Genomic DNA, 24,609 nt, shown 5'->3' on the forward strand with positions numbered 1-24,609 from the left:
TATAGTCATGGAGGTCCATCTTCGAGTGGGCCTTTTGTGATGACAGCCTTAGCTGGGTACTGAGGCAGCACAGGTGTCATCTAATCAGAGATGGGAAGGCACAGGTATGTGCATGTGTGTGTGTACTGTGTATCTTCTGGCCTCTCTGCCTCTATAAGATTACCTGTATTTAATTACTGGGCTCCATCTTGAGGACATTATCTGATCGTAATCACCTCCCAGAGGCCTCACCTCTAAATGCCCTGAGTTAGTTTCCACTGGCTTTATTTACTACCTTACAATGAGCATGAAGTTTCACCACTAAACCCCGGTGGACCCACTCCGTTTGGATCCAGACCGTAGCACAGATCTTTGTCGTCAATCTGGACGTGTTCATCTGAATATGACCAGCGTTTCCTAGACACTAGTCCAGTAAGTTTTACAAATATGTCTCTTCTCTAGACGCCATTTGTCAGTAACCCTTTCTGTAGTGCACCTCACTGAACAGACACTTTCAATTTCGATTTAATAGATTTCCCCCCCTACATTTAGCTTGTGGCTACAGGTTTTGCTTCTGAATTTCTGTTTTAGACAGGGTTTCTCTGTGTAGCCCTGGCTGTCCTGGAGCTCCCTCTGTAGACCAGGCTGAACTAGGCTTGAACTCAGGCCTGCCTCTGCCTCCCAAGTGCTGGGATTAAAGGTGTGCGCCACCACGCCCGGCTTCTGAAATCTTTCTTGACTGTATCCCAAAATAGGTCCTCCTGTGTTAAGCATTACTGATTTTCTAGTTTTCCTTTAAATGTTTCCTTTTGTATGTCAGTCACCACATGTTGTGATCCAGTTCCCTTTTGTATGTCATCACATGTTGCGATCCAGTTCCCTTTTGTATGTCGTCACATGTTGTGATCCAGTTCCCTTTTGTATGTCATCACATGTTGCGATCCAGTTCCCTTTTGTATGTCATCACATGTTGTGATCCAGTTCCCTTTTGTATGTCATCACATGTTGCGATCCAGTTTCTTTTCCATACGTTGTGCTGATTTTCCTATATTCATTCCCATTTTCTCCCAACAGTAATGCCATACCAATGGATTATATTTTGATATTTATTCCAGCACTGGATCTTCTTCCTTTAGTTTATTTTTCTGTGTGTCCTCTGGTGCCATGCTTTCTGTGTACATTTTAAGATTTATTATTACTGAGATAAAGTCTCACTTGAAGACCTGCCTGCCTGGCCTCAAATTCTGTGCTGACCAGGCTGGCTTCTGCCTCCCGAGTGCTAGGATTAATCCTGTTGCTGCCACACCCAGCTAACTTTCATTATTTCTGTTTATGTTTGAGTGAGTGTGTGTGTGTTTGAGCGTGTGTGCATGTGAAAATGTGTATGAGACCAGAAAGGGCAGTTGATCCCTGGGGTTGGAGTTCCAGGGAGTTGTAAGTCACCTGATGTGGGGACTGTGCAAGGAGTGGGCTCAGGAGAGAAGATTAGGGTGTTGTTTTAGGATATGTTTAAGTTGCAGAACTTTAGAAAGTCATTCAGAGGAATTCGGAGTTCAGAAGACAGACCTAAGCTAACAAGGGATTCATCATTGTATGGATAGTGTTTGATTTTGAAGAGGGGAAATGTTTCCTTGGGTTTTCACTGTGCTGCAAAGCTGCTGCTTTACTTGCAAAAACTGCAGCAGCCAGTGCAGCATATGTTAAGACTGCACCAGCCAGTGCATTGGATGGTAAGACTGCAGCAGCCAGTGCAACACATAGTAAAACTGCACCAGCCAGTGTAGCGCATGGTAAGATTGCAGCAGCCAGTGCAGCGCATGGTAAGACTGCAGCAGCCAGTGCAGCGCATGGTAAGACTGCAGCAGCCAGTGCATTGGATGGTAAAACTGCAGCAGCCAGTGCAACACATAGTAAAACTGCAGCAGCCAGTGCAGCGCATGGTAAGACTGCAGCAGCCAGTGCAGTACATGGTAAAACTGCAGCAGCCAGTGAAGCAGATGGTAAGACTGCAGCAGCCAGTGAAGCAGATGGTAAAACTGCAGGAGCCAGTGCAGTACATGGTAAGACTGCAGGAGCCAGTGCAGCGCATGGTAAGACTGCAGCAGCCAGTGCAGCGCATGGTAAGACTGCAGCAGCCAGTGCAGCGCATGGTAAGACTGCAGCAGCCAGTGAAGCAGATGGTAAGACTGCAGCAGCCAGTGAAGCAAATGGTAAGACTGCAGCAGCCAGTGCAGCACACAAATGTAGCCCTTCATCTGACACTAAGCAGCACACACTTTTCTGTGCTCCCAGGGATTTCCGAGAAGATACAGTTTTCCCCTTAGATCCAGGGATAGATATAAATGAGTTATAAATACTCTCACAATACTGTGTGAAACTTACATTGTTCTTCTGAAATATGCGATTTTTATACCCATTTTTTTGTTTTGTTTTGTTTTTTTGGTATTGTGTTGGCTTGGTTTATGTTCACTTGACAGAAGCTAGAATCACTTGGGAAAGGGGAAGATCAACTGACAGAATGCCCCCACCATATTGGCCTGTGGTGCGTTCTTTGGAGTGATGATTGATGTGGGAGGGCTCAGCTCACTGTGGCCAGTGCCACCTCTGGCTGGTGGTCCTGGGCTCTAAGGGTGCACAGCAGGCTGAGCAAACAGTGAGGAGCAAGCCTGTAAGCAGCATCCCTCCACGGCCTGCATCAGCTTCTGTTTCCAGTGTCCTGCCTTGACTTCTTTGATGATAGACTATGATGTGAAAATGTAAAGAAAATAAGCCCTTTCCTACGAGAGTTGTTTATGTTCATGGTGTTTTATCGCAGCAACTAGATCAGTCTAACTAGAGAGGTACGACATTCTTACCATGTATCTTAGCTGGCCTGGAACTTGCTATGTAGTAGACTAGTTAGGCCTCAAACTCACAGAGTGCTGGAATTAAAGCCTGGTGCAGCTGAGCACCCAGCTTTGTAGCTACTTTTAAAACAGATAATCACATAATTCTAAACACCAGATTTTAGCCCCTAGTCTAAATACCTCATCTCGGTTATTATAAAAAGATGTATGTTGTGTTTATCTACACACATTAGGAAGTTGGGAGGATTTTCTTTAATAGCACTGTTGAAAATCATTTCTTTTCCATCATTGTTTTTCCTAGAATTTATTTTAGGTCTTTTATCCAGCACTATTTTAAGAAAATCATGCTGAGGCCAGTTATATCACACTGTTTTATCTGGTGTGTGTGTGTGTGTGTGTGTGTGTGTGTGTGTGTGTGTGTGTATACAATCCTTAATGAATTTCACGTATTTCTCATACATTTCATCACTCAATAGTTGAGTGATAATTCACCCTGAAGGTTGCTCAGTGTCATCTTGATCAGCCAACCATCTTCATGACAGGATTTGGTGACGAGCCCTGGGTTTTCTGCAGAGTTCTCTATCGACTTCAGTTACCTTTCCTGACAGGATTGTAGAGCTCACTTCAGCCTTCACACTCTTTAAAGCACCATAGTTCATCTTGCTTTTTAAAATTTAGGTTGTCTTCAGACAGACCACAGTAAACAAACTCTGAAAGCTTCTGGTATGTGATTGCTGAGTCTCACTGCTACATTTATCATTTTCTCCTGTTCCTTGTTCCTGTTTCTCCGAATTTATGCACCAGCAGCAGAGTGGGTCCCGTGAGCACCACTTGCCACTTGCAGCACCACAAGCCAGGGCCACTTCACTGCACCTCTGTCACTAGGCACACACACACACACACACACACACACACACACACACACACACACTTATGGGGAATCGAAGTTAGGAAAAGTAGAAGAAAGTCAGGAGAGCATGCAGGTGTGGAGGCCAGGTAAAGAAGTGTTTCAAAGAGGCTGTATGAACTCCATCTAATGCTCCTCGTAGATTAGTTAAGGTAAGAGACAGGACCTGAGCTTAGTTTAGCTTGGAGCTGATGGCCTCATCAAGCAGCAGTTTGTAGCTAGGAAGCAGACTGTCTGTAGTCTCTAAGGAGGAAGGTAGTATAGATATGAGTGCTGTAGCTTAGGTTACATATATCCTCTGGGCTTAGAGGCAGCTACTAGGAGAGCTGGCTCTTCTCAGTGTACTTACACAGTGCATTTTACTGATCTGATTACTGAGACATTTTGATCTCTGCCTTGGTCGTTTCTTCTTCTGGGTGGTTTAATTTAGTTTCTATATGGTAAAGGTTCAGGGCTCAACTTAGAGTCTGAGAATAGTAGGAGGGAAATAGTAGAACTGATTGGAGGTGCTGGGAAGGTGAGAGGGAAGGCCAGAAAACAGGTTCGTTCTGCTAAGTGGAATGTATCTCTGCTGCCGAGCCAGAGCTGATGGGCAGATCTGTAACTGCTAAAGTTGACGCTCACGTCTGATGGGTGGAGGAGCTTGGGCAGCCGTGGCAGCTGCAGAAATGAAAAACATGAGTAATATGCCTGACAATCTGTGATTCACTTTTAAAAGTGTGCTTTATTTCTGAAAAGATAGCTATGTAGTTCTTCAAAACTTATAACTCAACTATTTAGGGCTGTCTCAGTAATAAGAAAATACATATATTGCTGGGTTACCCGCTGTTCTTCCCGCACACCCTTGTGAGCAGGCACACGGGAACTTCCTTAAGCATAGCAATCCTAAAGTGCCAGCTTCATCGGGAGAGTATTATTTCTTGCCATCCACACAGGAAAGGCTGGCGTTGTCAGCTGTGTGGCGCTAGAAGGTTGGGTCCCTCACAGCTCCAATTCCAGAACTGCTTTGTTAAGGAAGCAGCTAAGGACTCAATTTCTTCCCTGAATTTTCTGGCCTAGCTGTCTCTTCATTGTCAGTTTTGCTAAGTCTTTAATACATTGGAAGTGAGGGCAAAGACATAAAGAACATTTATTATCTTCTGGTTTTGTTTTTGTTGTTGTTGTTGTTGTTTTTGAGATGATCTCACTATGTAGTGTTGGCTGTCCAGGAATTCAATGTGAAGACCAAGCTGGCTTCAAACTCATAAAAATCCCGTTGCTTCTGTTTCCCCAGTGCTAGGATTTTAAACTTATGCCACTACCCCTGGCACAAAAACTCATAACAGTAATGGCCACTTCGTTGATGACATAACCCAGCGCTCCTGACCTTGACACTCTTTCTTGACAAGTGATGTAGGAATAGCCTCTGAGATTCAGGTGATCCTTTGCAGCCCCCTCCTTTTTCATCATTGCTGTGGCAAGTATGGTAAGCGCTTGGGTGTATAAGTTCCTGCTTTCTGCATTTCTCATTGGTGGAGCAACAGGTAGTGCCGACTCTAGTCTTCATATCCAGGTTCTCATAGAGAATTTGAGTTTGTCTACAAGTAATAGGAGGTCTCCCTAGTGCTCAGAAAGAGCACAGACTGAGAAGATACTGGTGCCTTTGTGAAAATGTCCACAAGATGTATTTCCTAAGATAGAAATACATCTTTTTTTGCACTTGAAAGTTACAAAAACAGTATAGAAAAATTAATATTCTTGTACCCGATTTAAAAAGTATGTGTATGTGTATTTTTCTTGTGTGTACGTTTGTGCACCAAGTGCATGCTTGATGCTGAAGGTTAGAAGAGGGGGTCAGGTCCTTTGAAATAGGAGTTACAGATGGTTGTGAACTGCTGTGCACTTAAACATGGCCTTCTTTAGGGCTTCTCTTTAAATACAGTTACATTGGCTAGCGGGGGCTTCCATGTGTAAGATTCTGGGAGGATACATACTTTGAGTCCACAACAAGAAAGTACATTGCATAAAACTTGAGTGTTTTATTTCCTGGTTTGTAAAAATATGAAAGATGGTTTGTAGACAGTTAAAGTAATTTGAATATGGATGATATTGCTGGTGCTGTTTGATAAGGATGTTGTGTTTATCCTGAAGAAGAATGCTCTTGGTTTTTAAGTTCTTTATTTAAAAATATTTAGGGGTGACTTTCCATGATATGTATAAAGTTCTCTTCTAATAGTTAAACTTTCTCCCCAGGGATGAAATTCCCATGGCTGAACTTCTGGCTTTTCTTGGCAACTTTTACACCATGGGATAGGAATAGGCACCTCCTTTGGAAAGGTGAAAATACCTTTCTGCTCTTCTCAGGGCGCCGTGTTTTTAACTTTTGGGCTGATTTGCTGTTATATCCCCTCCTTGTCACTGAATTAGAGGGGCACCTAGTTGCTGACAAGCGGCCTTAGAGAATACTTTGAGGCAAACATACTTGAGTCTGAAATGGAAGGGAGCTACCCTGCTTCTAGGGCCATCTTTTCTGGAAGCTCAAACAGCACGAGACTGAATACTGTGCCTTCCAGTTCCAGATCTGAGTTCTGATCCTCGCAAGTGCTTCTTCACCAAGCCATCGCCCCGGCAATTTATTTTCTGTTTCCAGAGACATCTAGAATTGGAATGTTTGTATTTATTAGATAATGCTATAGTTTGGAATATAGCATTTCCCCTGAAAATACTAGTTACTGGAGAGTTAGTATATAATTTCTTCAAGAATTCCTATTAAGCTTAATACACCACCAGATTATTTTAGTCATTTGATTAATTGTTTTGCTTTTGACCTTTCCATGTATATATGAGTATTTTCTTTTTGTTTCAGAGACTCCTGTGGTTTGGTTCATTTCGATTCACTATAATAATTTTTGGGATATATTTCTTTTCAAGCACTAGATGATAATGTTGGCAATATGAAGCCTGGAGAATTAATAAATAAATTGACTAGTTGAATGCTGGTGCTTGATTGAAGAGTGACACCCCCTAAATTTATATTGCCCCCTTTCTACTTTCTAGTGATAGCATTGGCTCATCAGTTCAGAGAAGTTCAGATTTAGATTCTTGTGGTCTGATGATTAAATCTGTTTTAAACCCTGTGATCTAGTGACTAAGTCCAGTTAAATCTAGACTAATTGACTCATTTCTCATTTTTAACCAGCTATAGAGAGATAGGTATATCCATAGAAGTATTTGATGTAATTTAGTGATGTACGTAAGGCACATTGTCCTTTATTTCATATTATTTCACTAGTATTTCTGGTGGCTTTTCTAAAGTTTCACTTTTATTTTATTAGACTTTTTTTTTAATGACTAATGGGATAGTTTGAAGAACTCCAAATCATAAATGAACAAGGAATGAAGACAATATAAAATAGTGTCTCTTATAAAAATTGGAGCAGATATATTTATTGATGAGTGCAAAACTAGTGGGAGAAACTTAAGGACACATGGAATATGTGCAAAGCCTGGAACCCCATATTCTAATATGTATTTTTTTAATTTTTTATTAGGTATCTTCCTCATTTACATTTCCAATGCTATCCCAAAAGTCCCCCCATACCCCCCCCACTCCCCTACCCACCCACTCCCCCTTTTTGGCTCTGGCGTTCCCCTGTACTGGGGCATATAAAGTTTGCAAGTCCAATGGGCCTCTCTTTCCAGTGATGGCCGACTAGGCCCTCTTCTGATACATATGCAGCTAGAGACAGGAGCTCTGGGGGGTACTGGTTAGTTCATATTGTTGTTCCACCTATAAGGTTGCAGTTCCCTTTAGCTCCTTGGATACTTTCTCTAGCTCCTCCATTGGGGGCCCTGTGATCCATCCAATAGCTGACTGTGAGCATCCACTTCTGTGTTTGCTAGGCCCCTTTATTAGACTTTTAAAGGTTTACATAAAAAATGTTTTCAGGTACTCACTACCACCTTCTCCTTGGTCCTAGGTCTGCTTTCTTTTTTCTTTTTTCTTTTCCAGAGACAGGGTTTCTCTGTATAGCCCTGGCTGTCCTGAAACTCACTCAGTAGACCAGGCTGGCCTTGAACTCAGAAATCCTCCTGCCTCTGCCTCCCAAGCGCTGAGATTAAAGGCGGACTCCACCACTGCCCAGCCTAGGTCTGCTTTCTTTGCCTTTAACTTGAGTTGGGTTTTGAGTGGATCCTGGGATATCTAGAGGAATGGTGGGTCCCTTCCCCACCCCCACCCCCCGCAGTGATTCTGGGGTTGTATTCAAGGCTTTGAGCTTGCTTGTTTGCTTGGGGGAGATCTTTGGTGATCTGACTGAAAGCAAATGTCGTCACCATGGACAAAGGAACTCCTAGGTCTGTTTCTCCAGAACGTCTTCGTGGAGGATGCTGTGCTTCTAGAACACTCTGTTCTGCATTTACTGAGAGCAGTTTAGAGTTTCCTTTTCCTTGCTGATGTCTGACAGGAGTATGGAAAGAATCCCAATCTCACAATAGCTTGTGAAGTTGATAAGGCACAAACAGACTTTTTTAATAAGGATGTCTTTTTGATTTTTTTCTTTAAATGTATACCTTTTATTTGTAGGAAGAGCATGCTTTGAAGAAACAGACTGGTGAAAGCTATACATTACAATAAAAATAAAAAGTGTTGTATAGGTTGTTTGTGGCAGGCCTTCCAATGTCCCTCAGACCTTCTTAATTTCCTGTGTTCTCTTTAGACAGCTTCTTCTGGTTGACCATCTGCCGGGCTGTAGGTGGCTCCCCAGACCTAGCAGAGTTCTCTTTTCTGTGGAGTTCTCTCTGATTACTTTAGTCTGCCATTCTAACTTCTCTGAACTCACCTTTATTTAGGTCTTTAGCCACACAGTTGTAACACTTAAGCAGTTTGTCAAAAAGTTTTGTTATATCAAGCGCTGCTGTCTTATGTTCATGATTTCCTACAAGAGGCATACTTGAGTATACACTGATTGTCATTTCAAATTTAAATATCTTCACCAGAAACATTAAGGACACCGCCCCCCCTCCAGGTTTCAGCACAACAGAGGACATATGTCATATGTGACCTTTGGAGTAGATGTGTGAAGGAAGTTTCTCACTAAGTATGTCCACTCAGTGGGTTAGCTCACATTGAAACAGACCTTTTAGTTTGCTGTGGAAGGGAATTACTTTATACTACTGTGGAAACATACTGAGGTTTGCAGCCCTCCTAATTCAGAGAGTAAGGCAGACCATAGGTTCTGGCGTCAGGGTGCAGCTCTGGGTCTAATGTCTTTGTCAAAAGATAGTGCCATAGGCCTTACCCTACAGAATCCAAGAAAGGACTGAGAGCAGATGTCCTTATATCTACACCTACGCGGTGCTGGAGAGGGTTCTCAGACCACGGACGTTCTCTACAATCCCTGTCCAGTGATGGTCGTATAGTCTTTAAGGTGCTCTCTGAGCACAGTTTTGGGTATGGCCGTTTTACTGGTGGAGGCAGAAGACTTAGCTCACTGTTTTTCTGCCTCAGGGCAGGTAATGCTGAAGTCTCCCTTTCTTGTCCTCTAAGCTAGGAAGACTGTTTTAGGATTTGAAATAAGATGGTGCACTTAAAGTTGCTTTATCCACGGATGTGATAAATCAATGTGTATTGAAATGATTAGACTTTCAATAGTAAAATTTAAAAATTGTGAATGCCTGCAGTAAATACTTTTGCCCAATGTTTTAAGCCCCTGACCTTGGGAATATATATGATAAGTTAGCCATTTTTATTTGAGGGCATTTTAAGTGGTTAAATTTTGGTATTAAGAAAATATGCTTATCTTCAAATTATATAAGTTCACTTCATAATAAAGGCATATAATGTGTTTTAGGGAGAATATCTGACATTACTCTTACTACATTTTCAGGTTTGAAAACGCCATGGCAGGAAACAGCCTAGTTCTGCCCATTGTTCTTTGGGGCCGCAAAGCACCCACACATTGCATTTCGTCAATACTGTTGACAGATGATGGGGGCACAATTGTAACTGGATGCCACGATGGACAAATATGTCTCTGGGATGTTTCGGTAGAACTAGAAGTGAGTATTGGAATGCTTGCTGTACATTTGAAGCAATGACTGCTCCACAGTACAGTGCTTACCTGCCCTTACTTTTCAGTCTCGGGGCATTCTCTCTTTCAGTCTGAGCCTGTCTGTTGGTATCGAGTGCTTAACACGGTTACTGATTGAAAGGTTAAGTTTAAAAAAATATTTATTTAAGCGTGTGTGTGTATGTGCACATGCTGCTGGGCATTCACAGAGACCCAGAGCTGGAGTCACAGAGAGTTGTGAGCCAATCTCAGGTCCTCTGAAAGACTGGCACATGCTCTTAACCGCTGCCGTCTCCCCAGCCCCAAGGTTAACCGTATACCTTGTTATTTATGGCAGCACATTTTTGCCTCTCTAGGTTAATCCCCGAGCACTGTTATTTGGCCACACAGCATCCATCACTTGTTTGTCAAAAGCCTGCGCTTCTGGGGACAAGCGGTACACTGTGAGCGCGTCTGCAAACGGGTAAGGCATAGTCTGCTTTTATTTTCAGTTTTCTGGTCAGGCTTCTCCACCTTCCCCCAAAGTTCTTCTGTCTTAAAAAAATGTGGATCTTGGCTGAGTGTGGTGGTACACACCTTTAATGCCAGCACATAGGATACAGAGGTAGGTAGATCACTATGAGTTTGAGGCCAGCTGGATATACATAGAAAACTCTAGGCTAGCTATGGTCACACAGTGAGACCATGCCTTAAAAAGGAAAACGAAAAAGAAAAGGATGTGGCTTTTCTTTGTTAGTTAAAAGTGTTTTTATAGGGCTGGAGAGATGACTTGGCGGAAGAGCACTTACAGCTCGTCTAGAGGACCCACAGTTGGTTCCCAGTGCCCATGTTGGTCAGCCCACTACCAAGATCTGTAAGATCAACTCCAGGGGATCCAACACCTCTTCTGGACTCTATGGGCACCCACATGCACCTGGCATATCCACACACAGACAGACAGACAGACACACACACACACACACACACACACGCACACACATACACACGGAAAAATACAAATAAGTCTTTAAAAATTGTGTTTATAGATTGTGACATTGATATTTTCATACTTTATAACTAGCACCACTAGGGAGATTTTCTTTCTATTACAGCATGTTCTTGCACTGTCTAAATCTGAAAGAGGATGTTTGAATTATAGTTTTAAGAATACATGTTTTTCACACCTGATTTTCTGTAGTATTTTATTGCCCTTTATTTTGTTTTTTTTTTTTTTTGTTTTTTTTTTTTTTGCATTTGAGTAACCCAGACTATCGTGACAGTAAAAGCATGAGCATTAGTTTGTCTGGCATTTTTACGGAATCAGCTGGCAGCTTTGGTTTTTTTTTTTTTTTTTTTTTTTTTTGTTGTTGTTTGTTTTTTTGAGACAGGGTTTCTCTGTGCAGTCCTGGCTGTCTATAGACCAGGCTGGCCTCGAACTCAGAAATCTGTGTGCCTCTGCCTCCCAAGTGCTGGGATTAAAAGCTTTGGGGTTTTTAAGAAACTCAGGTGATGCCATGTGGACTCAGGTTGGTGGGCAGAGCTCTGCCAAGGTTCTGCTGTTGTGGTGCTGTGTGCTCACGTGCTGCTGAAGCTAGTTTCCTCCTCATAATGCGCCCTGTGCTAAGAGGCAGGCCATCGATGTCTCAGTCGGGTCCAGAGTGGGAAAAACTTTAAAAACATTTTTTTTTTTTTGAAACCAGTTGGAGAACTTGCTGACATTTATATAAAACATCTTTTTCCCTCCTAAAATTTTTGGGTTGGAATTTATATGATTTTTTTTTTTTTTGGAAACATGAAGAGACAACATTAAGTGAAAACAATACTTTTTTAAAAAAGGATTTATTTATTTCTTTTATGTATATGAGTACACTGTAGCTGTATACAGATGGTTGTGAGCCTTCATGTGGTTGTTGGGAATTGACTTTTGGACCTCTGCTCACTCCATTCCACCCAGCTCAGTCTGGTCGACTCTGCTTGCTCCAGTCGGGCTCCGCTTGCTCCAGTCAGCCTCGCTCTGGCTCAAAGATGTATTTATTATTATAAATTAGTACACTGTAGCTGCTCTTCAGATGCACCAGAAGAAGGCATCAGATCTCGTTACGGGTGGTTGTGAGCCACAATGTGGTTGCTGGGGTTTGAACTCAGGATCTTTGGGATAGCAGTCATTGCTCTTACCCACTGAGCCATCTCACCAGCCCAAAACAATACTTTTTTTTTTTTGGCCATAGAAGATCATTTGTTCTGGAACACATGTTTTACTGTGAATGCTGATTGAAGAATTGTTTCAGCAAGGTGTGGTGGTGTATGCCTGACACACCTGTTATTCCAGCACTCCAGAGGGAGAGGTAGGCAGATTGCTGCAAGTTAGAGGCAGGCATGGGCTTTTAATACCTAGTAAATTCCATGTCGGCTGGGGCTACATAGCAAGACCCTGTCTGAGAAACCAAGTACCAAACAACAGAAATAACTGTATGTCATTTGAGATGTAGCAAAGTGAAAAACTTAGTGAATATCATTGCATTTTTGTTGCAGGGTATTTGATCACACTGTGAACCCCCTAGACTTTCACGAGAAGAGAGAATAAAGGGAAGTTTCTTAAGTAGGAGCAGTGCAGGGAGAGGAGGTGGCTTTACCCGGACAATGGTACAGAGATAGGGTGAGGAGAGAACAAGCTAGACGCAGATGAAGACAGGACAACGCAGAGAATAAGAGGGAGTCACAAGGTTAGATCAGATTGCTAGAGTTTGGGTCAAACAGCAATTCAGGAGGGGAGGGATAGAGAGAAGCCAGATTGAATCAGTCAGCTTGGTGAGGGGCTTGAGCCAGACAAGCTTAGTTGACCCAGACAGCTAGAGATCAGAAAGAACAAGAAAGGCTGAGCTAATTGAGCAGCAAGCCTCGGAGGCTGAAAACCTAGGCCTAGAGAAGGTTTCTCAGAGGTTAGAAGCTTCAAGGACTAGGCCTCAGTTAGCAGATAGAAGCAGAAATCCTCGGAGACAGCAGTTACATCAGGTGCATAAAAGTTACTCTACACATTTTATCAATATTTTTCTGTTAAGTAAATCTTATTTCTTTAAAAGACAAGGCATAGCAATATGTATAATTCTCAGTGTATTCTTTAGTTTGAAATATAAGGATTTTTTGGTGCTCTTGTCATAAACACACATGATAATATGTAATAGCACACATAAGAGCTGTGGTGGTGTGCTGACACTTGGGACTCTGCTGGCTTTAGCTGGCCGTGTTTCTCAGTGCTGCATGTGCAGGGCACACTAATGGAACCCCGGGCTCTCAGTTCAGACTACAGCTTTATCTCTGGTTATCCGTTCAGCCCTCGCAGATTGGCTCTGCCGGGCCAACTGCCGGGTTGGCTCTGCTTCCCTAGTTCCCTAACATTGAGCTTCCGGATGCGGGAACAGCCGCTATCAGAAACCTCTGCAGAGGAGAAGGAACATTCTGGAGAGCCCCACATAAGTTCTGCCAAGAACTACTCACAAGACTTTAGCAACCAGTGAGGAATCAGTAGTGCATCTCTGTTACGAGACTGATAGAGACTGAAGTGGGGCATTGACAGGTTGGAAATGGGGTCGGAATAGTGAGAGAAAGGAATGGAAAATTTGATCAAGAGCAGAAATGAATATAAGCTACTTTCCTTCCTGCAGTGGGAGCTTAACTGTAAGCCACTGTGACAAGGTTACTATTGCAATTGGACCCAGGGTGAGCTGTTGCTTTGTCTTACAGAGAGATGTGCCTCTGGGATGTGAACGATGGCAGATGTATTGAATTTACCAAGTTAGCCTGCACACACACTGGCATACAGGTTGGTACCTATTTCTGTCTGAGTCAACACAGTTCATGACAAGTGCATCATTAAAACATGGGCCTTACTGGCCAGCCAACCTGCTTGATGAGTTTCAGGCCAGTGAGAAACCTAGTCAGTCAGTCTCATATATATATATATGTATATATATATATATATATATATACATATATATACATGTATATATATGTATATATATGTATATATATGTATATATATATATATATATACATGTATATATATGTATATATATGTATATATATATATATATATGTATAATATGTGAGTGATGGTGTCTGGAGAATGGCACATGAGGTTGTCCTCTGGTTGCAACAGGTATGCACACACATATTCGTGTGCACCGGTTGCACTTATGGAAATGCAAATTACTTTCATTTTATATTATTTTAGTGTAAAAGCTGTGTCAAGCTCATCATACGTAATTACCTTGATTTTTGTACAATTTGCAGCTACGGCTTAAAAACTTCTGGCTTATGTTTCACAGGAATTATTTATTTCTGCTGAATATATTTTTGAGTACTTTTAAAAAATCTAATTCTGTTCTAGGTCTTCTGTGTTTAGATTAGTAGTCATATATTTAGAAGATGCCTTTTGGCATATTCGTGGGAATTATGGCCACTTATTCTGTCCTCCTCACTCATTCAGATCCAGAGAGGAATTTTTAAATAATAATAATAACAACAACAACAGTAACAATAACACTATTATATTTACTATTGTTGTTATTATTGTTGTTGTCGTCATCATCATCATTATTATCATCATTATTGAGACAGGGCCCATCTACATAGCCATGGCTATTCTGGAACTTACTATGTAGACCAGGCTTCCTTTGAACTGCCTGCGTTTGCCACCCAAGTACTGGGATTAAAGGTATGTGCCATTACATTGGCAAAGAGTGTTTTTATGTACACAGAGATGACCCTTGGTGACTTTTGTACTTACTGAAATGACATAAAAATAGTAATTTATTAAATGATTCTGTGCAACATTTTATGTTAATATTTTTTGAGAATTTCATATGCGTTTAGTCCATTTTCATCACACTTCCCCACTTCCAAGTTCTCCTGAGACCCCTTCCGCACCCACTTCTCACATTCTTGTCCTCTTGTGCTATAATTATTATTGTTTCTACGGAGTTCAGTGAGTGTTGCCTCTGTATTTACATGGGTATAGAGGAGACATGAGCAACCTGGGAGGGGGCTTAAGGTCACTGAAGAAAACCAACTCACGCTCCCTTAGCAGCTTACCTCAGCTGGGGTGGTGGAGTGTAGCCGTAAATGGTTAAGGTGCGAGTACTGTGCACCACCCACCACACAAACACACACACATAACCTTTATATTTTAATATGCCTTAACAAGCTCCATGACTGGTTACTTCCAAACCTCCCCACTGCTAGCACACACTCCCCTCCAGTATTCCCGAGTTATTACTTTCTAAAATCTAAACTTTATCTGTGCTACCCTAGACCCAGTGGGGGAGTGGCCCCTGGGGCTGCTTTTCCCTGATTCTTACATGGCTGGTTCTCTGTCTTCCACAGCTCACGTTTATATCCTCTTCCTTCCTTCTGCCCTGGCAATTCTCCTTCTCCCTGTCCTGTGTTTGCTCTCTGGGAATCCTCAAAGTTCTGCCTCTGTCCCTCTGTCCAGCCATTGGCTGCTGGCTCTTTATTGACCAGTCAAAAAAACAGCTGTTGGCAGGGACTCGCAGCAGATATGCAAATTCCCATATAAGCACAAATCAAATCCCCAACAGTGGGTCCTCGTGAGTCATCCATCCTCTCGTGCTGGAATGGTAAATGGGATGGTTATGCAGGTTTTGTGCAGCAGTCACAGTTGTTGACAGTTCATCGGTTCAATTCCCTGTCATGTCCAGCAAATAGTAGAGACATCTTTTCTTAAATGCTTAGAAAACTTGGATCTCCATGTAGACATCCCCCTTCCCAATATCAAAGTGTCTTAAATGCAGAATCAGTATGCAGAAAAGTGTTGGGAATATAGCATTAAAGTACAGAGGCTTTTAGTCAGGCAATTCTAATAAAATACCCATGCCCTCAGGAAAGTTCTCTGCTATGTCCTCTGAGCTCATTCTTTCCACACTTCCCTCTTGTATATGCATGTGTCTAGGGGTCCCGGGAGGCTGCTTTGGTGGTGTCTGGGGGTCCTGGGAGAAAATAACCGATGATAATATGCTTGCACATCAATCATCCTTCACTTCTATTCTCTGTTTACCCATTACTACATTTTCTTGTTGCTGTGAAAAAAAAAAAACAAAAACAAAAAACAAACCTGCTAAGAAGCAATTTAGGGGAGGAAGAATTTATCTCAGGTTACAGTTCAACTGGATCCAGTCTGTCATTGTCAGAAAGGCATGGTGGCAAAGGTAAAGACAGCTGGTCACATGACTTCTGCAGTCAGGAAGCAGAGAAATGAATTCCATGTTCAGCTTGGTTCTCAGCCCATGTGATGCTTCCACCCTCATTAATTGGGTCTTCCTTCTTCAGTTAACCCGATCTAGAAGGTATTTTGAATTCCTACATGGTTTGTGTTGGCTAGTTTTATATCAACTTGGTGCAAGCTAGAGCTATATTAAAGGAGGGAATTTCAATTGAGAAAATATCTCTTAAGTTCAGTGGTAGGGCTTTTGTGTGTGTGTGTGTGTGTGTATGTGCTGGGGGGGGGGGCGGGGGGGTGGATAGTGCCATCCCTGGGCCGGTGGACCTGACTTCTATAAGAAAGCAGTCGAACAAGCCCTAGAGACTAAGCAGGACCCTCCATGGCCTCTGCTTCAGCTCCTGCCTCCAGGGTCCTACCCTGCCTGAGTGCCTGCTGTCTTGTTTTTGATGATGGACTGTTATATGGGACTGAGTGAAGTAAGGCCTTTCTCTCCGGGGTGTTTTGGTCATGGTGATTCATCACAGTGACAGTGACCCTCACTAAGATGTGGTCCAAGATTCTGTCAATGGGTGGGCCATGATGGATGGTGGATTCATCACGCTCACCTGTTCCTATCAGAATTCGGACTGGTTCTGTGACTCACATGAGTTCCTTTTTAAATTTAATTCGTTAAGCTCATTTTATTTGTTTTTCTCTAAGGCTTGTGTGGTGATACTATCCCTTACTTCTGGGACTCTGATGGTAGAAGCAGGTGGATCTCTGTGAATTTGATGCTAGGTTAGTGTCTATTGAGAGTTCCAGGCCAACCAGAGCAGAACAACATTGTGAGACCCTGTATCAAAACAAATGGATTATTAAAATGGATTTGCTCATCTGAAATGATTTCTGGAATAATGTACTGTTTACAAGAATATCATAACGTGTAATTAATGCCTGTTTTTCAAGTTTCGCAAGTGAAAGAGTACATTTCAAAGATATATTTTTTAAAATTTTGAATTTAGTTCTACCAGTTCTCTGTTGGGAACCAGCAAGAGGGCAGGCTCCTCTGCCATGGACATTACCCTGAAATCCTCGTTGTGGATGCCACCAGCCTTGAGGTGTTGTATTCCTTGGTATCGAAGATCTCTCCAGACTGGATCAGCTCCATGAGCATCATCCGCTCTCAGCGGACACAAGGTCAGTGCGTTGCTCCTTTCCGCATCACCTTACTGCTTAGTTTACTGTGACAAGCTATAATCTGTCAAAGTTGACAATTTTGGTTATATTCTTATATTCAGATATTTGTTTCAGTAATTTGTGACCTGCCCCCTTCGCAGTGGGTTTTGTCTGAATTAATACTTACCTCACAGGTGTTGGATTACCTCCCCTCAGTGGGGCAGGTCTCCAGGCTTCAGGACGCTTTAGCTCAGGAGAGCTTCCTCCAGTGAGGCAGGGTTAGCCTGGCTAGCATGTGGTGGTGATAAGAACTGTAGCTTCGTGTGCGTTTCCGGATTCTGGTCTTATCTCTTGCCAAGAGGCACCATTTCACATGGAGACAGTGAAAAGGGAAGAGATAAAATTGAATGAACATCTGTAACTGTGCTTCCACTCAGTATTGCCTCTGCCTCTTCATTTATTTTGAAGCCTTTCACTGAAAACCATGAGGGTAAACATAATTTTTTTTTTCAGAAAAGAACACTAATGTAAACACTGAGTTTCTATTATTCTAAGCATAGGGAACCATGTTTTTCTACCTGAGTTCATGAGAGCAGGCTGTTGTAATGTTAGAAGAAAGCTTGTGATGTTTCTTTCACCTTGGCTTCTTGTCTCTCCCTGGTTTAGAGGACACTGTGGTGGCGCTCTCTGTGACAGGTATTCTGAAGGTGTGGATTGTCACCTCTGAAATGAGTGGAATGCAGGTGAGACGGGCAGTGATATCTGTCTTTATTATTGTATCATTTAAACCTTGGAGGATTCGTGTTAGTCACTTAATTTTTTTCTTTTACAGAAAAGCGTTTCTATTGAAATAACCACTTGCACATATTGGAAAAGAGCCTTAGTTTTGTTTGCTACTGTGAGTGAATTATTGTCCTCCGTTCTGATGGAGAGATTTGCTCCATCAAGGATGTAAAATATGGAGGAGTTAGAGAAAGGACTGAAGGAGCTGAAGGGGTTTGCAACCCATAGGAAGAACAACAGTGTCAACTAACCAGACCCTCTAGAGCTCCAAGGGGCTAAACCACCAACCAAAGAGTACTCATAGAGGGACCCATGGCTCCAGTCGCATATGTAGCAGAGGATGGCTTTGTAGGTTATCAGTGGGAGGAGAGGCCCTTGGTCCTGTTAAGGCTTGACGCCCCAGTGTAGGGAAATTTGAGGTCGGGGAGGCAGGAGTGGGTGGGTGGGATAGGGAGAGGGAGGATGGGATAGGGGATTTCTGGAGGGGAAACTGGGAAAGAGGATAACATTTGAAATGTAAATAAATAAAATATCCAGTAAAGAAGTGTATCATCCAGGATATGCAGTAGAGAAGTGTAAGAGGTGTTTTCCTCCTGCTTTTGCTTAAAATAAAAGTTAGGCTTCAGCTCTTACCTCTATGATTCTCATCTCTAGCTGGCCTTCTTCCCCGCCCTTCCCCTCTCTCCATGTGGCCATGGCTGGCCTCTCTCTTCCTACCTTCTCTCTTTCTCTCTGCCTTTCTACAGTAAAGCTTTAAAACCATGAAAAAAAAGTTTGAAGGGCTTGTTTGAATGAACTAAATAACTACTCATTTTAGTTACTTGCCGCCCCCTGACAGCACAGTGACAGAGTGCCTGACAGATGCAGTCTGAAGGAGGAAGGACTTAGCTTACTCTGTCGTTTCTGAGACTTCAGTATGCAGTCCTTGGCATGACTGACTGGCCAGTAGTGAGTGACATCATTACTGCAGGAGTGTGCGGAGGGCAAGGGGCAGTAGGAGGCAGAGAGTAAGGAAGGGACTTAGGACCAAGTACAATGTTCAAAGGTGTGCTTCCAGCGACTGACTTCAACTGCACACACCTCCTAAAGTTTCCAGTGCCTTCCGGTATCAGTATAGAGTACAGAATAAGGTTTAACACTTGAGCCAGTGGGGGACGTTTCATATTCAAACACCAACATCATCATCATCAAAAAAAAAAAAAAGGTAAAAAAAAAAAAAAAACCCAGAAAGTATTTATAATCGTCGGACTACTGCAAAATCCAACCATCTGCCACTTCCAGTGGAGATGCTGACTTACCATCGCCATCAGGGTTTACATGTTGGACAGCATTATAGCTCAGACACTTTTGTCCCACTCCTCTTACGAACACACTTTTGCTGCTGTTACTCACTGTCTTGGCTCTTACCCAAGGGTTTAAAATGATGACTGTATCACATGGTACTTTTGTTCCCTGGTAGGGTCTTTATCCTTTTGTGGTGATTTTAAATTAATATATGTTATTCCTGAGACTTGGTAAATCTTTTCCTTTTCAGGATACTGAGCCAATATTTGAGGAGGAATCCAAACCAATTTATTGTCAGAATTGCCAAAGCATCTCTTTTTGTGCATTCACACAGAGGTCACTTTTGGTCGTATGCTCCAAATACTGGAGGGTAAGTTGAAACTATGAAGCCATATTTTTACCCTTTATGGTACAGCATAGCTTACCAGATTTGCAGAGATAATCCCAAGGATATATGTGACACAAGACTTGTCAGCCATTTGGAACTCATGTTTGGTTCTGACATTTTTTGAGGAATTGGGACTTATTTCTATGTAGCAGTCTTTTTGTTTTACTCTGTGGGGAATTACAGGCTGGTCTCCAGTTGAGCTGAAGTCTGAACCTCAATGGTCATAATTCACCTACATGACAAGGTAGGCGTTCCCTCATGTTCCTGGAACTCTGGCCCCTGCCTAAGGTACCACCTCCTACAGCCCCCACAAGGGAAGCATGGTCAGTAGTCACTAAGCAATGGCCCAAGCTTCTGACTTTCAGGCTAAACTCCTCCCCAGTTACCTAGCAACAGTGAAGACCATAAAAAGGGGTGCTCAGCCCCCACCTCACTCTCTTACTCTTACTCCTTTGTTCCCTTACCTCTCACTTCTCTCTCCTCTTCCCTTTCTCTTTGTCTTCTCCTCTCCTATCCTCTTTCTCTCTCTTTCTCTCTAGCCTTTCCTCCCCCCCCCCCCACCTTTCTACCTTTTCTCTTTCCCCTGCATTTCTATAATAAAGCTCTTGAACCATAGAGAGTCTCTGCTCCTTCAAGACCCGCTGCGCACTCTGGTCAGTGTTGGGAACTTCTTCCCTCATCCCTCTCTCCTACAACCCTGGGGCTTTAGCAAGGTAGCTCCAGGGTTCCAGGTCGAGGGCTGCCCCTTTCCCACCCTCTGCCTCGTGGGTCAGGCATGCTTACCCGGGGCTGAGTGGAAAGGCATCCGGCAGCTCTGCCTGCGTCCGCCTGCCCAGAACACAGGAGCTCTGGCTGGACGTTAGGCCCCTTTCCTCCCCAGCGTCCCCAGCGTCCCCAGCCCCCCCCCCCTTTTTGTTACCAACAATACTCCATGGAATGAATGGTTTAATGACTGTTTTATTGGTCTCAATTTCTACTTTTTGCTGTGACTTAGTTATTGTGTATGTGGTGGTCATGAGATCTCTGTACATTGGATATTTTTCTTTGTAGTATGTTTCGAAACCTAAATAATACATGGATTCTTCAAATTGGAAGTCTTAACTCTATCACTGGACAGCTAATGAGAGGAGGGTTTTTCTATCTACATTGCTTGTCTTTAATCATAGAAAATTAGCCAGTGTGTTTTGAACATTTCTTCTGTGCTTAGCAATTTTCAAAACTTTCCATGTATTTGAAAAACTATTCCTTTTGTTTTAATAAAATTACATCATTTCCCCATTCCTCCCTCCAAACTTTCTCATATATTCCTCCTTTCTTTGTTTCACATTTATGGCCTCTTCTCATTAATCACACACATATACATATGTACATATACACATGTACTCAATCTGTGTAATGTTACTTGAATGTATGTGTTCAGGACTGACCGTTTGGCACTGGGTTGAATCGACGCGCCTTTCCCTGGCTCAGGCTATTTATCCAGCTCTCGATATTCCCCAGTTTCCTGCCCTGTGGGCCTTTCTCAGTTTTAGCATGTTTGTTGTTGTTGCTCTTGTTCAACTCATGCTGGTGAGACTTCATGGTGTAGCATCTGACAGTTCTGGGAGATGTAATTTCAGAGCAAATTCCCTGCTCCTTGGGCTCTTACAATTTCCAGCTACCCGGGGATCATTTTACAATGGTCTCTGAGTCTTAGGTGAGGGAATTATTTTGTAGATGTATCCACTGGGACTGGACTCCACATCTCTTCTCTTTGATTGATTGTGGTTTTCTGTAATGGTTTCCATCTGTTGCAAAAGATGTTTCTTTGATGTAGGGTGAGGACAAATATTTAGAATTTAGTTAGGGATTATACTGGCTGAGTAATTTCAGTACTTATACCATCTGAGGAAAAGGTTCTAGTTATTTAAATCTGCTTAACAAATCACTTGAAAACATACATTAGAATAGTAGAAATATATTCTTGTCCAGTTTTGTGAGGGATCAGGCTTAGTTTGCTGGGCACCTCAGGTTGAGTTTTCCATAGGCTGCCATCACCTTATCTTTGGAGACTTTGATCTCATTTGCAAGTTTAGCATTTGGAGGGGCTCCTGTGCTTCCTTATGTAACAGTTAGGCCTTTCATCTCTGACTGGTGAATGAAGACTTTCTTCCCATTCCTTGAGTGACAGCCTTGTAGCCCTCTCTCTGGAACCGGCCTCAGCAGGCTAGCAGGCCTCTCCCACACTAAGTGAACAAGGAAAGGTCATTTGAAGATGCCCTTGATCTTAGACTTGAGAACTCACCGAATATGCCCTAGAAACTGTCAGACAATCTAGCAGGAACTGACAGGAGGAGGGTGCTAGGTGGGCACATCTCAGAAGCCGCCTACCACGGAAGGAGCAGTTGCTTTTCCTAACTTGAAATATAAATTTATTTTTATGTGTATGAATGTTTTCCTGCATGTTTGTCTGTGTACCATGTGTGTGGTTAACATGAGGCCTACGGCTTGTCAGGAGCAGAGGCTAAGATAAGAGACTTGGAGTACTCAGCCTCTTATGGGACACACTACACCTCTCTCCTCAAGGGTCATGGATCTATGTAGAAGGAGGTGGCAGGGAGTTTTAACAGCCTGAGGTGGTCCATGACTTCAGTGAAACTGTGCTTTCAGACACTGCAGGGCAGTTGCAGTCATGAACTAACAGTGTGTGACAGCATGCATGATACATCCTCCAGCCAGACAAAATCATGGCACAGAGGAGGGGAGATGGACATGAAGCCCTACCCCTAGCTGAGGGGCTGCTGGCAAGGGGGAAGTTTGTTTTCTTTAACGATATGCCACCTGGTCTGTCGACCACACCCTAGGGCAGCGTCAGTCCAAGGGAGAGTCAGCTAATGCAAACTGGACTGAGACTGGTTTAAGAAGGTGGCAAAATGGAGTTTGTTGGGTAGGGAGGTGGGGCATCTTAGAGAATTTGGGGGAGAGAGATGAATATGATCCAATAACATGGGATGAAATTCTCAAAGAATTTTCCTTTAAAATGCTTACTTGAACTAGAATGAATGTTTGTGATATATACATATATGAATAACTTGTCCATTGTTATAAAAAACATGTATGAGAAAGAATAAAAATATAAATAAAGCACTAGGAAAATGGACAAAACTATTTCAGAAAAGGAGAGAGCCAGGTGAATGTAAGAAAAGTGCAGTTTCATCTTAAGAGACATGCGTGTACGAACAGAGCTGGGCCTGGAGAGCTGTTGAGTGGTTGAGAGTACTTGCTCTGTAATAAGGAAGGAGTGGAACTCAGATCACAGTGCCCAAACGAGAAGCCAGGTGCTCCTGCAGATGGCATAGCCCTACCGTGAGGGGAGAGAGTGAGGAGGAGGACCCAGGGGCCTGCTGCCATCCAGCCTAGGAGAGGAGAGCTCCAAGCTCAGGAGAGCAGCTGCCTCAAAGGAACAGGTAAAGAGTGAGGGAGGACGATGCCTGCTACCCCGAACACACACACAAATTATTAGAGCCTCCAACTCACCGGAATGAATGCAGATGTCCAGGATTTGCCAGTTTCAGTATGGTCAAATAATGTGTGTGCGTGTGCGTGTGTCTTCCATACTATTATGACAACATTTTACTTTTTTCAGTCACTCAGTGGCTACCTCCATGCTTAAAAGAATAACTGCTCACGGTTTTAGTAAAAACAGGCGATAAGGTGGCCTCGGGAGAACAGGTTAAGGCTAGAGCTCCTTCAGTGGCTCATTCCTAAAGCATTGCTGTTTGTGATTCCCTGCAAGAGCACAGTGCATTGATAGGACTGAGTATGCACCTTAAATGAGCACCCTTCCCCTAGGGTAGCAAGGACATTACTCACCAAAACCGATCCCCCCTTGTTTTTGGTGCAGTTGAGGCACTGGGTAACAGTTCTGACAAATAGTAGTACAAACAAAAAGTTGTCTACAGAGCTTTGTAATCTGAAATACTCTGAAATTGGGCCTCACACTTGCCGTGTAGCTGGGATTGACCTCAAGCTTCTAACCCTCTTGCCTGCACTTGAGTGCTGGGGTTGGCCTTGAAGCCCTGGCTTACAGAGTGGAGATGAAACCTCGGGGTCTCATGCATGTTAGGCAGTCACTTTACTGAGTTATAGACTTAGCCAGAGGTTATATATTGTTTGCTCTGAAGAAGAGTAACATAAAAGATGGTGCTATTGAATGATGAATTCTCACTCCCCTTGAGCAAAATTTAGAATGTACTTTTATCAAGTATTGCAAGAATTGGAAGTGGTAGAAAGAACTAGTCTGTTAGGAAATGGAAGCCTAGGGGTTTATACCTCTACTTTTATCATGTACCAGTACATAACATACCCACCCTCCCTCCCTCCCTCCCTCCCTCCCTCCCTCCTTCCCTCCCTCCCTCCCTCCCTCCCTCCCTCCCTGCCTGCCTGCCTGCCTTCCTTCCTTCCTTCCTTCCTTCCTTCCTTCCTTCCTTCCTTCCTTCCTTCCTTTCTTTCGAGATAGGGTATTGTTATGTAGCCCTGGCTGACCTGCAGGTCCTATGTAGACCCCACTAGCGTCAAACTCATAGAAGTCCACCGGCCTCTGCTGAGGTGTGCATCGGTGTGCACCATACCCAGTTTCTGATGTGTGACATTGAGCAAGTGTTGCTAGTGTCATCTGTATCTGTCTCTTGATGGTAGATCAGGGTTCCAATAGCTTCCTGCCTGTATCCTTCAGTGGTTCTGAGGGTCAGATAAGATAATTGTAAGTGTAACTGTGAACTTCGTGTACTTTGTAAAAGGAAGCCAATGCAAGGCCACTAGGTGCTGCTCTTAGTGAAACTATAGCACCTTGGCCTTTCCATACAGAATTATTAAATAGTAAAGTGGAGTCTTTTAGCTTCCTATTCATAATAATAATTCTCAGAACACTGATGCAATAAGGCCAAGTAAGATAATTTTACTGAACAGAAAATAATATAATGTCAGAGTATATGGTCAGAAATGTACCAGATAGATACAGT

General features: G+C 43.0%; 1 protein-coding gene across 3 annotated transcripts in view; it reads left to right on the plus strand.

Moving 5' to 3' along the window:
* Wdr7 (WD repeat domain 7) overlaps positions 1 to 24,609 on the plus strand; it is a 281,263-nt gene that overhangs the window by 2,121 nt on the left and 254,533 nt on the right. For all 3 annotated transcript variants that reach the window (XM_006525478.4, NM_001014981.1, NM_001360837.1), the window contains exons 2-7: positions 9,600 to 9,771; positions 10,139 to 10,245; positions 13,503 to 13,581; positions 17,001 to 17,175; positions 17,821 to 17,897; positions 19,472 to 19,591. In XM_006525478.4, the coding sequence (XP_006525541.1) occupies positions 9,613 to 9,771; positions 10,139 to 10,245; positions 13,503 to 13,581; positions 17,001 to 17,175; positions 17,821 to 17,897; positions 19,472 to 19,591 (717 nt within the window). In that variant the 5' untranslated portion in view covers positions 9,600 to 9,612. The remainder of the gene's footprint in view (positions 1 to 9,599; positions 9,772 to 10,138; positions 10,246 to 13,502; positions 13,582 to 17,000; positions 17,176 to 17,820; positions 17,898 to 19,471; positions 19,592 to 24,609) is intronic.

This window comes from Mus musculus, chromosome 18 (assembly GCF_000001635.26).
Source record: "Mus musculus strain C57BL/6J chromosome 18, GRCm38.p6 C57BL/6J".
In the NCBI taxonomy this organism is placed as follows: Eukaryota; Metazoa; Chordata; class Mammalia; order Rodentia; family Muridae; genus Mus; species Mus musculus.